Genomic DNA, 14,117 nt, shown 5'->3' on the forward strand with positions numbered 1-14,117 from the left:
GCGCAGCGCTACCACTGCGCTGTACCTCGTTACTGAAGTCTTCTGCCGTCCTGAAGTCTTCTGACTTCTGCATACTCACCCGGCTTCTGTCTTCTGTGAGGGTGGTGACGGCGCGGCTCCGGGAGCAAGCAGCTAGGCGCACCAAGTGATCGAACCCTCTGGAGCTAATGGTGTCCAGTAGCCAAAGAAGCAGAGCACCAAGTGATCGAACCCTCTGGAGCTAATGGTGTCCAGTAGCCAAAGAAGCAGAGCCCTTAAACTAAGTAGCAGTAGGTCTGACTTCTCTCCCCTCAGTCCCTCGCCGCAGGGAGCCTGTAGCCAACAGGTCTCCCTGAAAATAAAAAACCTAACAAAGTCTTTTCCAGAGAAACTCAGGAGAGCTCCACTAGTGTGTGTCCAGTCAGTCCTGGGCACAAAGTCTAACTGAGGTCTGGAGGAGGGGCATAGAGGGAGGAGCCAGTTCACACCCAGTTTAAGTCTGTTCAGTGTGCCCAAGCTCCTGCGGATCCCGTCTATACCCCATGGTCCTTTTGGAGTCCCCAGTATCCTCTATGACGTAAGAGAAACGTTGGTAAAACCACGAGGAACTTGAAAACACGCCTTGCCGAACACATTTATAATGTGAAGAAAGGATTAGAGACCCACACCTTTTCTATGCACTTTAAATCTAAACATAACTGCAACCCCAATGAAATTAGGTCTTTTTTCGGCATACAATTTCAACAAATTGGAAAGATAGGGGACCTTGAGTCGAGGCTCGCTAAAACAGAAATGCGATGGATTTTTAAACTAAAAACATTGGTTCCAAATGGTCTAAATGGGGATTTTGAAATGAAATGGTTTTTATGATTCTGTAATAGGATTTTATTGTTAAAAGTATTTTTATCTTTTTCCCTCTTTTTATATGTATCATTGGACTATTTATGGACTTTTTGTGGACATTTCATTTGGGAATGTATTGCACCTTTAAATATTCTCTGGAAAATGTGTTGGAACGCAGTGCTAACTTCCTGATACAACTTCATTTCCGCCGGAATGATTAAGGCTGAGAAATATGAAGTCCGCTGGAATGCATCAACAACTTCCGGTATCACTTCCGACGGACACTAATGATGAAAGGAGACGTCACTTCCGCTGGAAATGTGTTGGAGCATGTCCGGCCGTGGTTAGCGGCTACGTGTAGGAGGACTATGCAAAAGCAGTTTCAGTACGATGACAGGAAGCCACGTATACAATGGACTGAGGACACTTCCGGTGACGTCATTGAAGACGTACCGGCGGGAAAATTAATTACTATGCATCTAATTAGAAGGGGTATAAGTATAGGAGTCCATTATCTCTCACCATGCTTCTGAGGAAGGACGTATTGTCCGAAAAGCTTTAGGCTGCTGGTGAGATTAATCTGAGGTACAACATCACTTGATCCACGAACTACGGCAGGAGGTGAAAGAATCCCGGGCTTTCGGCCTCTGAGCCCTATTCGATCTGGGACGGGTAATAAAGTGGAATTTGTGAGCTGTGATGATCCCCACCCACATTTTGTGGTGATATGCTTGTTTTCTATGTTTTTATTGTGAGTCTAATGTAATAAAATCAATTGTGTTCATTTGTTCAGACAATATTGCACTAGGGTCCTCATTCCGAGTTGTTCGCTCGTTATTTTTTTCCGCATCGCAGCGATTTTCCGCTAACTGTGCATGCGCAATGTTCGCACTGCGGCTGCGCCAAGTAAATTTGCTAAGAAGTTTGGTATTTTACTCACGGCATTACAAAGTTTTTTCTTCGTTCTGGAGATCGTAATGTGATTGACAGGAAGTGGGTGTTTCTGGGCGGAAACTGACCGTTTTATGGGTGTGTGTGAAAAAACGCTACAGTTTCTGGGAAAAACGCGGGAGTGGCTGGAGAAACGGGGGAGTGTCTGGGCGAACGCTGGGTGTGTTTGTGACGTCAAACCAGGAACGAAACTGACTGAACTGATCGCACTGGAAGAGTAAGTCTCGAGCTACTCAGAAACTGCACAGAGAAATCTTTTCGCAATATTGCGATTCTTTCGTTCGCAATTCTGCTAAGCTAAGATTCACTCCCAGAGGGCGGCGGCTTAGCATGTGCACTGCTGCGAAAAGCGGCTTGCGAGCGAACAACTCGGAATGAGGGCCTAGATTCTTTGTTCTTTCTTTTGAGATTGTGAATCTGCTGTGAAAAGATATTCATGGACACTACATTATTTATGGATAAGAATTATTCCACTTCATGACAAAAGGGATTTTGGACTTTTTCCATTCCTAAAGCCTATTGGAGTAAGGACTCTTTTTCAAATATTTAAGTGATATGCACCAGTGTGAGAAAAGGTATTTTTTGTCATTGTTGTTATTATTATGGTGAATTAGTGAGGCACCATTTTTTCTCATAGGCTGCTATTCATAGTTAGCATATTCGAGATCATAATTATTTGTTGCAAAAATAAATATAAAAGAAATAAGAAAACCATGATTATGCAGATATGAGACTGGAGGGGGTGTGAGGTTACAGTAATACAACCTTTGGAACAGCAGCCTGAAAACTGATTCCAGTGACAGGAAGAGGGGCTGTGCTCAGCATGGAGAGTACAACAATCAGGACATCCGGCCTTCCTGGAGGGGCATCTTGAGCAAAATGGAAAAGAACGCGGAAACTGCGCTGGTCATACACGGTGACTGGGAGGATGCTACCTGCATCGGGAATCAAATAAAGAATGACAGTGGGCAGCTAGTAACACAAAGCCTGGAAATGCAGAACGTAGAACAATACAAAAGGATCTAGAGGAGCAAGAAGAGAAATGATGACTAGAAACAGTAGGAACAGCTCCGAGGAGGACCATAGATAGTAGAGATAGAATGACCCAGATACATGTTATGTTCCCTCACTGATCCATACTAGGTCTAATGGACTCCAGAGGCACAGTGACATTAGTCAGGGAGAGGTCAGTCTTCACAGGAAATGGTGCCGGCTGCTCCGCGCCCATGGGTAGGTGGTCTCCCAGAACAGGCGGGGGTTGAGGTGCACTTTTACTCTGGAGATCTCGTAGACTAGGCTTTTGTTGAGGCTTTTCCCTGTAAGCAGGAGAAACAGATGTCAGAACACTGGCATTTTATGCATCATCCTCACGGTTACACAGGTATTCAAGGTGAAGGTAATTACAGTGGAATCTATAAACTTTTCATCAACGCGCATCTAAAACCTAATGGGAGACTGATTCAGACGTATTGCCGTCTATTGTTTATCTACTGCGCATACGTCTAAGTCACACTGCTCATGTGCCCCAGAGGCGCTGGGAATGTGCTGGCCATGCCTGGGTGGTGACTATTCAGACACACGGAGATCGTTCGTTTTATGGGCATTATTGGACCGAGGCCACACTCTGACGGAGAATCGGTACCTAGTATGGGGCTGGGGTACGAGTTTATATATGCTCTAATTGGTATTTCAGCACCAAATAAGCACAAAGGGGGCACCTGAGTCCTTGCACATGCAGACCCCTGGCTGTACACCATAGAAGAGCTTATAGCGGTATTAGTCACATATGCAAGGCCAGCAACGGATGAAAACATGGAAGCCACATCGTCAAGCTGAGAATCAGCCCCATGAGTCAGAGTTTATATACTGGACAATCCCGGCAAATGTGTGCAAAACAATAAAGAGAAGTTAGACTATTGGACAAATATAATTTTTTTTACTTTGATACCTATATCATAGGTCTGTAGACACTTGTACATACAGGTGACCAAAGACGCGCTAAGTCCACCACTAAAAAAAAGTAATAATAAAAACATCTAAAATAAGAGTTATGGTAGAACCTATCTTTGTTAACTCTCTTTCTTCAAAATCCATAGGGTCCACAAGGATTCCATGGGGTTGCTGGTTGGAGTAGTCTGGTCAACAAACAGTTATAGCTTTAGCTTTCAGGATGCATGGTCCTAGTGCCCTATAACCCGGCCCCAGCCAGAGGCCTAGTCAGTATAGTGAACAAGCCCTAAGGCAGGAGCAGGCAGAAGAGAAGGAAGAATAGGACACACTCACAGTAGAGAAGAACTTAGTGACCAAAAGAAAAACCCATAGAAGCCAGGAGCGTCAAGGTGTGTGCCCTGTGGACAGGTTCAGGATAATAGAGTCCACACAGGGGTGCATGAGAAAGCTAGTGGCCATAGTTAATAAGAGTTAACCATAGATTAACCCCGTCATATACACAAATAGAAAACCACAGCACTCACCGCCCCAGAAGCTGGGTAAAGCAATGCACTTACCACTCATAGGGTGGGGTGCACGGAACACAGCAATCTATCTGAGCCAATGTAAGGTGACTAGTGTACCTTTAAAAGCCATGAGGTGTGTGGCAGGTGCACATTAAATCTAGCAGGCAGATGATGTGTGTCACAGCAGTGAAGTAGTCAGGTTTTAAGACTCTGTGATAGTGTAGGACCTGCATGAAGGTGGGGTACCTTGGCGATCGGTTTGCAGGCTTCCGTGCATTGGCCAATCCACTAACTAAACCCCCATCACTTATTTATTGAATTGTTGAGGATGAGTGAGCTTACTATGGTGAGTGAAGGGTTTTCTGTTTGTATGTATTAGAGTGATGTGGTCATGGGCTACATGCACCCCATTTGTGTCATATATTTTATATAAATATATACATATATATCTCTATATAGTATATATCTCTCTCTATGGGGGTCATTCCGAGTTGTTCGCTCGTTGCCGATTTTAGCTATATTGCGATTAGTCGCTTATTGCGCATGCGCAAGGTTCGCAGGGCGCATGCGCTTAGTTATTTTACACAAAAGTTAGGTATTTTACTCACGGCATAACGAGGATTTTTCATCGTTCTGGTAATCGTACTGTGATTGACAGGAAGTGGGTGTTTCTGGGAGGAAACTGGCCGTTTTCTGGGAGTGTGCGAAAAAACGCTGGCGTTTCTGGGAAAAACGCGGGAGTGTCTGGAGAAACGGGGGAGTGTCTGGGCGAACGCTTGGCGTGTGTGTGACGTCAAACCAGGAACGACACTGACTGAGCTGATCGCAGTGTAGGAGTAGGTCTGGAGCTACTCAGAAACTGCTAAGAAATTTCTATTTGCAATTCTGCTAATCTTTCGTTCGCAATTCTGCTAAGCTAAGATACACTCCCAGGGGGCGGCGGCTTAGCGTGTGCAATGCTGCTAAAAGCAGCTAGCGAGTGAACTCGGAATGACCCCCTATATATATATAGCTCTCTCTTAATCTCTCTCTCTCTCTCTATATATATATATATATATATATCTCTATTTCTGCTGCGGGGTACACTGGGCTCCACAGGGAATGACACTGGGTGTAGAGTAGGATCTTGATCCGAGGCACCAACAGGTTAAAAGCTTTGACTGTTCCCAGAATGAATAGTGCCGCCTCCTTTATAACCCCGCCTCTGTGCACAGGAGCTCAGTTTTGTAGTTGGTGCCATGCAGTGCAGGCATACAACAGGTGGGCTGCTCCAGCAGCCCTCAGAAGAGCTTTTTTAAGTGAAAAATGAAGACTTCAAGGGCTGCAGCAGACACACTGTGAGTGTTAGATGTCAGTCAGACATCTCCTGCTGCAGCTCCATCACCTCCCCCAGCGGCACTGTATACTCCGGTTTTCATCTGTCAGTCACACACCCCACCGCAGCTCTCCAGGATCAAGTGGCCACACTCAGGTAGGAGATAAGAGGGTCCCCCAGGCGGGACCCGCTGGAAATCGCGATCTGGTGCGGCCGGTGGGACCCCACTAGATCACCAGGACAAGGGCACAGGTCGGTTTTACTAAAAAACGTTTGCTATAAAGCCCGCAGTACCCGGTGGTGAAGTCCAGCAAGGGGATAAGGCTTTGACCTGTTAGTCACCATATACCTCTGGAACACTGTTTGTGCTGATACACTACTCAGGGGGTTCTTGTCAGGTGTTATGCTGCTGATATTGTACTGAGTTGCCTTGAATTGAGCTTTCAGATATGTCAGCTACAAGGGGCGACGGAGCTGGGGCTGATCCCATAGTGCGTGGTGGTGATGCTGCAGACACGTTTGAGGAGAATATAGCAGCTGAGGGTTCAGGTTCTGGGGGTTCCTTACCCCCCAGTGGGACCGTAGCAACGGGGGTTCAAAATGACCCACCTTGGGCTACTTTCTCCACGTTATTGAATACGCTGGTAACTAGACTTACGCCCCCTATGGGACCTCCTGTACCGGTACAACCGCTTACGGTCCTGCGGTTAATCCGCTGTGGGTAGATCAACTGTCCGCTCAGTTACAGCAATTGAACCAATCACTGACTAAACAGAAGTCTAACCCTCGCCTGTCTAAGACCAAGGGGTCCTCTAAGCGGGCCATTACTTCCTCACAATCCACTAACGCCCCAGACACCTCGTCTGCTGAAGATGGCGTATATACTGACCCCGCAGACACTGATTCTGATGCTTCTGATGGGGAATCTGTTTCACAGGTGGATGTTCCTGACTTGCTGGAGGCTATCAGGTTAATTCTTCAAATGACTGATGACCGAGAGCCTGATACTGGCCCTAAGAAACCGGACAAGTTTAAACGTCAGAAAGTGGTTAAACAAGTTTTACCTCACTCTGACCATTTGGTTGACATACATCAGGAATCCTGGGAAAGAAATTCACGCCTCACAAGAAGATGCTGGCTCGCTATCCCCTCGCGGCGGAGCTAAGTAAAAATTGGGAGACACCCCCGCCAGTGGATTCGCAGGTGGTGCGGCTGGTGGTATCCTCAGCTCTGCCTGTAACTACCGTCACGTCTCTGAAAGAACCGATGGATAAGCGTGTGGAGGGTTGTTTAAAGGCGATTTACACCCTGGCAGGTGCTGCGCATAGGCCCATCATTGCAGCAACTCGGGCTGCAGAGGCTATTGAAGCGTGGGCTCAGGAGTTGGAAGCTGAGCTGACTTCCAACGCTTCTGATCATGCAAGACAATGTCTGTCGTATATTGTCACAGCTTCTCATTACATTAAAGAGGCGGCTTCTGATGAAGGTATTCTGGCAGCCAAGGCTTCTACTACGTCCATTTTGGCTCGCCGGATTCTCGGTTGCGGTCCTGGTCTGTGGATCTGGACTCTAAGAAAACCCTGGAGGTGCTCCCTTTTAAGGGAGACATTCTTTTCTGAGAAGACCTCAACAAGATAGTGACTGACTTAGCTTCTGCTAAAACAGCATGTCTACCTAGAACTGCTCCTTCGATACCGATGGCTAAGAGTACTTCCTTTCGTCCTTCAGGGAAAGCAAAGGGCCAGGCGTATCCGAAACAGGCTCACACTTCCAAACCCAATAAGCCCAAACCTAAACAGGCCTGGGCTGCCCGTCAGCCTTCTTCCAAAACTGACAAGCCTGCTGCATGACGGGGCAGGCCTCCCTCTGTGGGATCCCAAGGTGGGGGGCTGACTTCTAGGGTTTACCCAGGAATGGTTGAAGAACACTTCAGATACCTGGGTACGGGAAGTCGTCACTCGAGGGTACGCCGTATCCTTCAAAAATCGCCCCCCCTCATCGATTTTGCCTGACAGACGTCCCTTCGTATAAGGCAAAAACTCTTCATTCTTTGGTACAGTCCCTCCTGGACACAGGAGTAGTAGTACAGGTTTCTCTGGCTCAGAGGGGCAGGGGATACTATTCACCGCTGTTCCTAGTCCTGAAACCGAATGGGTCCTCTCGGCCCATTCTCAACCTCAAGTCCTTGAACAAATTTGTGAGGGTCTCCAAGTTTTGAATGGAAACTCTTCACTCTATTGTTCTGGCCTTGGAACCTGGGGATTATATAGTCTCCCTTTATATACAAGATGCTTACCTGCATATTCCCATTGCAATGTCGCATCAGCAGTACCTGAGGTTTGCGGTTGGCAACCTCCATTACCAATTTCGGGCGTTACATTTTGGTTTGACCACGGTCCGCGAGTCTTCACCAAGGTCATGGTGGTAATGACGGCTGCACTCCGCCGTCAAGGGGTCAGGAACCTGTCGTATCTGGACGACTTGTTGATCCTGGCAAATTCCCCACAAATTCTCCTACGCCATCTGGATCTGACTATCCAGTTTCTGCATGCCCACGGGTGGCTCATCAACTGGAAGAAATCTTCCCTGGTCCCTGCTCAGAGCATGGTGCACCTGGGGGCGTTATTGGACACTCACAGCCAGCGGTTGTTCTTGTCTCAGGAGAAAGTCCTGAAGCTTCAGGACAGGATTCGATGCTTCCTATCTCGTCCGCAAGTGTCGATACATTCGGCAGTGCAAGTGCTAGGTCTCATGGTGTCGGCTTTCGACATGGTGGAGTACGCTCAATTCCATTCCCGCCCTCTGCAGAAACTGATTCTTGCCAAGTGGGACGGCCTGCCTCCCCGGATCAGGTCGCAAATAATCTCCTTGTCTCCGGAGGTCCGTCTGTCACTACACTGGTGGCTGCAGGGCCATCGATTGAGCAGGGTTCGTCCCTTCTGGATCTCCAACTGGATCCTTCTGATGACGGATGCCAGTCTGAGAGGTTGGGACGTGGTGTTGGAGCAACACTCACTTCAGGGTTGGTGGACCAGGGAGGAGTCTCTCCTCCCAATAAACATTCTGGAATTGCGGGCGGTGTTCAACTCGATGAACCTGGCCCAGCATTTAATACAGAACAGACCTGTTCAAGTACAGTCGGACTACGCCACCACGGTGACATACATCAATCATCAAGGCGGCACTCGAAGCCGCATGGCAATGAGTGAAGTATCCAGGATTCTTCAGTGGGCGGAATGCCATCTGCCAGCCATATCGGCAGTATTCATTCCAGGGATCCTAAACTGGGAAGTGGACTTTCTCAGTCGTCAGGGCGTACACGCCGGAGAGTGGAGCCTCCATCCAGAAGTGTTCCAACTCCTCGTGGACAAGTGGGGCCATCCAGATGTGGACCTGATGGTGTCTCGACACAATCAAAGGTTCCGGTCTTTGGAGCAAGGACAAGGGATCCTCAAGCAGCGTTCGTGGACGCACTGGCAACTCCATGGAACTTTCGGCTGCCATACGTGTTCCCTCCGGTGTTACCCCTGCCCAGAGTAATAAGGAAGTTCAAACAAGAAGGAGGAATCCTACTTCTGATCGCTCCCGCGTGGCCCAGACGGCATTGGTTCTCAGATCTTCAGGGTCTCTCGGTAGAGCGTCCCCTTCTACTTCTGCAGCGCCCAGATCTCCTTGTTCAGGGTCCCTGTGTAAATCAGGATTTAGCCCGGTTGGCTTTGACGGCGTGGCTCTTGAAGCTTCCGTCTTGAGGGACAAGGGATTTTCTGAGGCGGTCATTCAAGCCAGGTTGAAGGGCCGGAAACCGTCTTCTGCTCGGATTTATCATAGGGTCCGGAATTCTTACTTTGCTTGATGCGCCGCTAATATTCATGACGCTTACAAGTTTAGTACGGCCAAACTTTTGGCCTTTCTACAACGAGGCCTGGACTTGGGCTTTCGTCTGGCCTCCTTCAAGGTTCAAATTTCTGCCTTGTTGGTTTGGATTCAGAGAAAAATTGCGACTTTACCTGATGTTCATACGTTCACTCAGGGTGTGTTGCGGATCCAACCTCTTTATGTCCCGCCTGTGGCTCCTTGGGACTTGTCGTGGTTCTGGAGGCGTTGCAAGGGTCTCCATTTGAGCATCTTGAATCGGCAGACCTTAAGTGGCTTTCTCTTAAGGTACGGTTTCTGCTGGCTATTGCCTCTGCTAGACGGGTGTCGGATTTGGGTGCCTTGTTTTGTAGGTCCCTATATCTGATTTTTCACCGTGACCAGGCGGATCTTAGAACACGTCCCGGGTACTTACCTAAGATGGTGTCTTCTTTCCACCTTAATCAGGAGATCATGGTTCCGGCCTTTGCCTCTCCTGACTTGTCTTCCAAAGAGCGGTCTTTGGATGTGGTACGGGCTCTCCGTATCTATGTAAAGAGAACTGCATCCCTTCGGAAGTCTGATTCTCTCTTTGTACTGTTTGGTTTTCACAAACGTGGCTGGTTTGCTCACAAGCAGACACTGGCCAGATGGATTAGAATGGTGATTGCACATGCTTATGTACAGGCTGGCCTTCCAGCTCCTGCTACCATCAAGGCCCATTCTACTCGGTCTGTTGGACCTTCCTGGGCGGTCCGCCGTGGTGCGACCCTTGAACAATTGTGCAAGGCGGCTACGTGGTCCTCAGTAAACACGTTCATAAGCTTCTATGCCTTCGATACTTCCGCCTCCCAGGATTCTTCCTTTAGATGCCGGGTTCTTGTACCCGCTACAGTGCGTCCCCTCCCATGAGGAACTGCTTTAGGACATCCCCAATGTCATTCCCTGTGGAGCCCAGTGTACCCCGCAGCAGAAAACGAGATTTATGGTAAGAACTTACCGTTGTTAAATCTCTTTCTGCGAGGTACACTGGGCTCCACTGGGCGCCCACCCTGACACACTTGGCTTCTTTGGGTTGGTATGGCATTAGCCGCTGAAACTTTCACCTGTCGTGAGAATGTGGTGTATGTGGCTACCAACGGTTGTCGTCTCTTTTACCTGCTACTGCATTGGACTGGTTAACAAAACTGAGCTCCTGTGCACGGAGGCGGGGTTATAGAGGAGGAGGCGCTATGCATTCTGGGAACAGTCAAAGCTTTTAGCCTATTGGTGCCTCAGATCAAGATCCTGCTCTACACCCAATGTCATTCCCTGTAGAGGCCAGTGTAGCTCGCAGAAAGAGATTTAACAATGGTAAGTTCTTACCATAAATCTCGTTTTATATAGAGATATATCTATATCTCTCTCTCTGGATCTCTCTCTCTCTCTCTCTCTATATATATATATATATATATATATATATTTATTTCTCTTACGTCCTAGAGGATGCTGGGGTCCACATTAGTACCATGGTGTATAGACGGGTCCACTAGGAGCCACTGGCACTTTAAGAGTTTGAGAGTGTGGGCTGGCTCCTCCCTCTGTGCCCCTCCTACCAGACTCAGTTTAGAAAATGTGCCGGAGGAGCCGGTCACAGCTAGGGGATCTCTACAGAGCTTCTCTAGTAAAGTTGTTTTTTTACAGTTCATTTTTTTACAGGGAGGCTGCTGGCAACAGCCTCCCTGCTTCGTGGGACTAAGGGGTGGAGTAGTGTCCGCCCTGCGGGGTCTGAGCCACTATCTCCACTGACAGGACACTGAGCTCCTGAGGGGATCGATCGTTCCTCGCCACAGGGGATTGCTCACCCCGGCAGCATGCCGCCACCCCCTTACAGAGCCAGAAGATCAGTGGCGAGTCAGTCACCGGCCTCCTAGTAAGCGGGGAGCCGGTGTGAAGATGGCGGCAACAGGGTATGGAGCGCAGTACTAACTGCGCTCCAGTGCTCAGCGGTACATAGTGCGGTGAGAGGCGCCCTGAGCCAGCGCCTACTCCCTACACTGGTCACACAGCCTGTCGGGGTCCCAGGATCGCTGCCAGCATGATTCCTCAGGCCAGTATAATCTCCAGAAGAGCGGGAAGACAGCACCATTTTGGGGGCGGAGCTTCTCCTCAGAGCGGACCCAGCAGCGTTCGGCGTAATTTTCCTGCCTGCACAACGCTGTCAGTGAAGAGCAAGTTCCTCCAGAACAACTCCAGCAATCTCTCACGGTACCAGGGGGTTGTAGAAGGGAGGGGAGGCTGTATACAGGATGTGTAACCTATTAAGGTGCACAGTCAGCGCTGGTTTAGGGTCTCCCTATACCTGGAAAGCGCTGTGTGTGGGTTGGCTCCAATCTCTGTGTCTCTCTTGCCATTCTTGGGGGTGAAACTCTGTCTGTCCTCCCCTGTGTGTGTGTGTGTGTGTGTGTGTGTGTGTGTGTGTGTGTGTAGTGTCTGTGGTCTCCATTAAGCTATGTCCAGGGACTCTCTCTTGCCATTCTTGGGGGGACGACGACTCTGTCTGCCCCCACGTGTGTGTGTGTGTGTGTGTGTGTGTGTGTGTGTGTGTGTGGGGAGTGTTTGGTGGTCTCCTTTAACTATGTCTAGGGATACTGTGTCATATGCTGCAGAGGATATGTCCTCTCAGGATGATCCCATTCCATGTAATCAGAATTGCACTGTTTTAGCACAGATACCAGCAAGGGAGCCTGAATGGTTATCCTCCATCAAATCCATTATTTCTCAGATCTCTATTAGGGTTGCAAAGAATTAATCTGCAACTCAGGTTTTACATAACTCTATGGCAGTTTGGTCTGGTTCTGTTACCTCAGGACCCCCCTCAGGAGGTTCCCATAAACGTGCTCTTGCACAGATTATGCAGGATGACACGGATACCGACTCTAACACGGCAGACGGTGACGGGGATGTGCTTAGGGGGGCAACATCGCTTGCTAAAGGGGTGCAGTTGATGATAGAGGCTATAAGGGATGTGTTGAATACTGCATATACAACACCGGAGAAGGTTGAGGAGGCTTTCTTCACTGACAATAAGAAAGCCTCGCTAACCTTCCCTGCGTCCAAAGAATGAAATGCTATATTTGAGAAAGCATGGGAAAACCCAGAGAAAAAAATTCCAGATCCCTAAAAGGGTTCTGGTTGCTTTTCCCTTCCCTGAGGAGGATAGGAGAAAATGGGAAAACCCACCTATAGTGTACGCCTCTGTATCCAGACTCTCAAAAAAGGTGGTTTTGCCTGTTCCAGGATCTACCGCCTTGAAAGGAGCCGGCTGATCGCAAAATTGATACTACGCTCAAATCCATGTACACGGCTTCAGGGGCTATATTACGTCCCACTATTGCCAGTGCTTGAATTGCCAAAGCTATAGTAAAGTGGTCAGGCACGTTACTTGAGGATTTGGATACTATGGATAAATCTGATGTTGAATTGTTTTTGCGTAACATTCAGGATTCGGCAGGATTTCTGGTAGAATCCATGAAAGACTAGGTTCCTTGGCTGCAGGAATTTCTTCCATGTCTGTCTCAGCTTGTAGGGGACTTTGGCTGCGCCAGTGGTCTGCCGACACGGAATCCAGGAGAGGTGTGGAGACCCTACCCTACACAGGTCAGGCTCTTTTTGGGGAAGCATTAGACGCGTGGATCTCCACGGCTACAGCGGGTAAGTCACCTTTTCTTCCCTCAGCTGCACCTTCTACAAAGAAACCCTTTACTTAAGCTGCATCACAGTCCTTTCGGGTTGCTAAAACAAGAAAGGCCAAACCGTCTAACACCTTCTTTAGAGGAGGTTGACCAAAATCCAAGAAACCTGCTGCTGCGGGTTCCCAGGAACAGAAGCCTGCTTCAGGTACACCAAAGTCCTCAGCATGACGGTGGACCGCGCAGCCTGGAGGTAGGGCCGGTGGGGGCGAGACTCAGACATTTCAGACACGTCTGGGTGTCGTCCGGACTGGATCCATGGGTACAAGATATTGTGTCCCAGGGTTACCGGCTGTAATTTCAAGATCTCCCTCCTCACCGGTTCTTCAAATCAGGCTTGCCAGCTTTGCAGGCAGACAGGGCTGTCCTGCAGGCAGCCATCCAGAAGTTGGTGGAGCCACAGGTTATTGTACCGGTCCCTCCTCATCTGCAAAACAAAGGTTACTATTTGAACCTTTTAGTGGTATTGAAACCGGATAGTTTGGTCAGGCCCATTCTGAACCTAAAATCGCTAAATCCCTTTCTGAAGGAGTTCAAGTTCAAAATGGAGTCTCTAAGGGCAGTGATATCAAGTCTGGAAGAGGGGGAATTCCTGGTATCCCTGGATATCAAGGATGCGTACCTCCACATTACGATTTGGCCGCCGCATCAGGCTTATCTCCAATTCGCACTGTTGGACTGTCACTATCAGTTCCAGGCTCTGCCAGTTGGCCTCTTCACAGCACCGAGGGTTTTCACCAAGGTGACGACGAAGATAAGCTGCCATCACCACCATAATTTTGGTGAATACTCTTGGAGCTATAGCCAGTCCAAAGCGTAGAGCCTTAAATTGGAAATGTTGACGGAGGATCGCAAATCTGAGATCGCACTGATGGGACGGTGCTATAGGTGCATGCAGGTAAGCATCCTGGATATCTAGGGATACCATAAAATCCCCCTGGCTCCATAGCCAAAATACTGGAGCGCAAGGTCTTCATATGAAAACGAGGC

The 14,117-nt window shown here is 48.7% G+C and overlaps 1 protein-coding gene across 1 annotated transcript in view; it reads right to left on the reverse strand.

The window, feature by feature from the left end:
- GGA1 (golgi associated, gamma adaptin ear containing, ARF binding protein 1) overlaps nucleotides 1-14,117 on the reverse strand; it is a 329,846-nt gene that overhangs the window by 37,198 nt on the left and 278,531 nt on the right. Inside the window, exons 13-14 of the mRNA XM_063941459.1 lie at nucleotides 2,914-3,089; nucleotides 2,539-2,708 (exon numbers count right to left, since the gene is read on the reverse strand). Of these exons, the coding sequence (XP_063797529.1) occupies nucleotides 2,539-2,708; nucleotides 2,914-3,089 (346 nt within the window). The remainder of the gene's footprint in view (nucleotides 1-2,538; nucleotides 2,709-2,913; nucleotides 3,090-14,117) is intronic.

The sequence above is a fragment of the Pseudophryne corroboree genome, chromosome 9 (assembly GCF_028390025.1).
Source record: "Pseudophryne corroboree isolate aPseCor3 chromosome 9, aPseCor3.hap2, whole genome shotgun sequence".
Lineage (NCBI taxonomy): Eukaryota > Metazoa > Chordata > Amphibia > Anura > Myobatrachidae > Pseudophryne > Pseudophryne corroboree.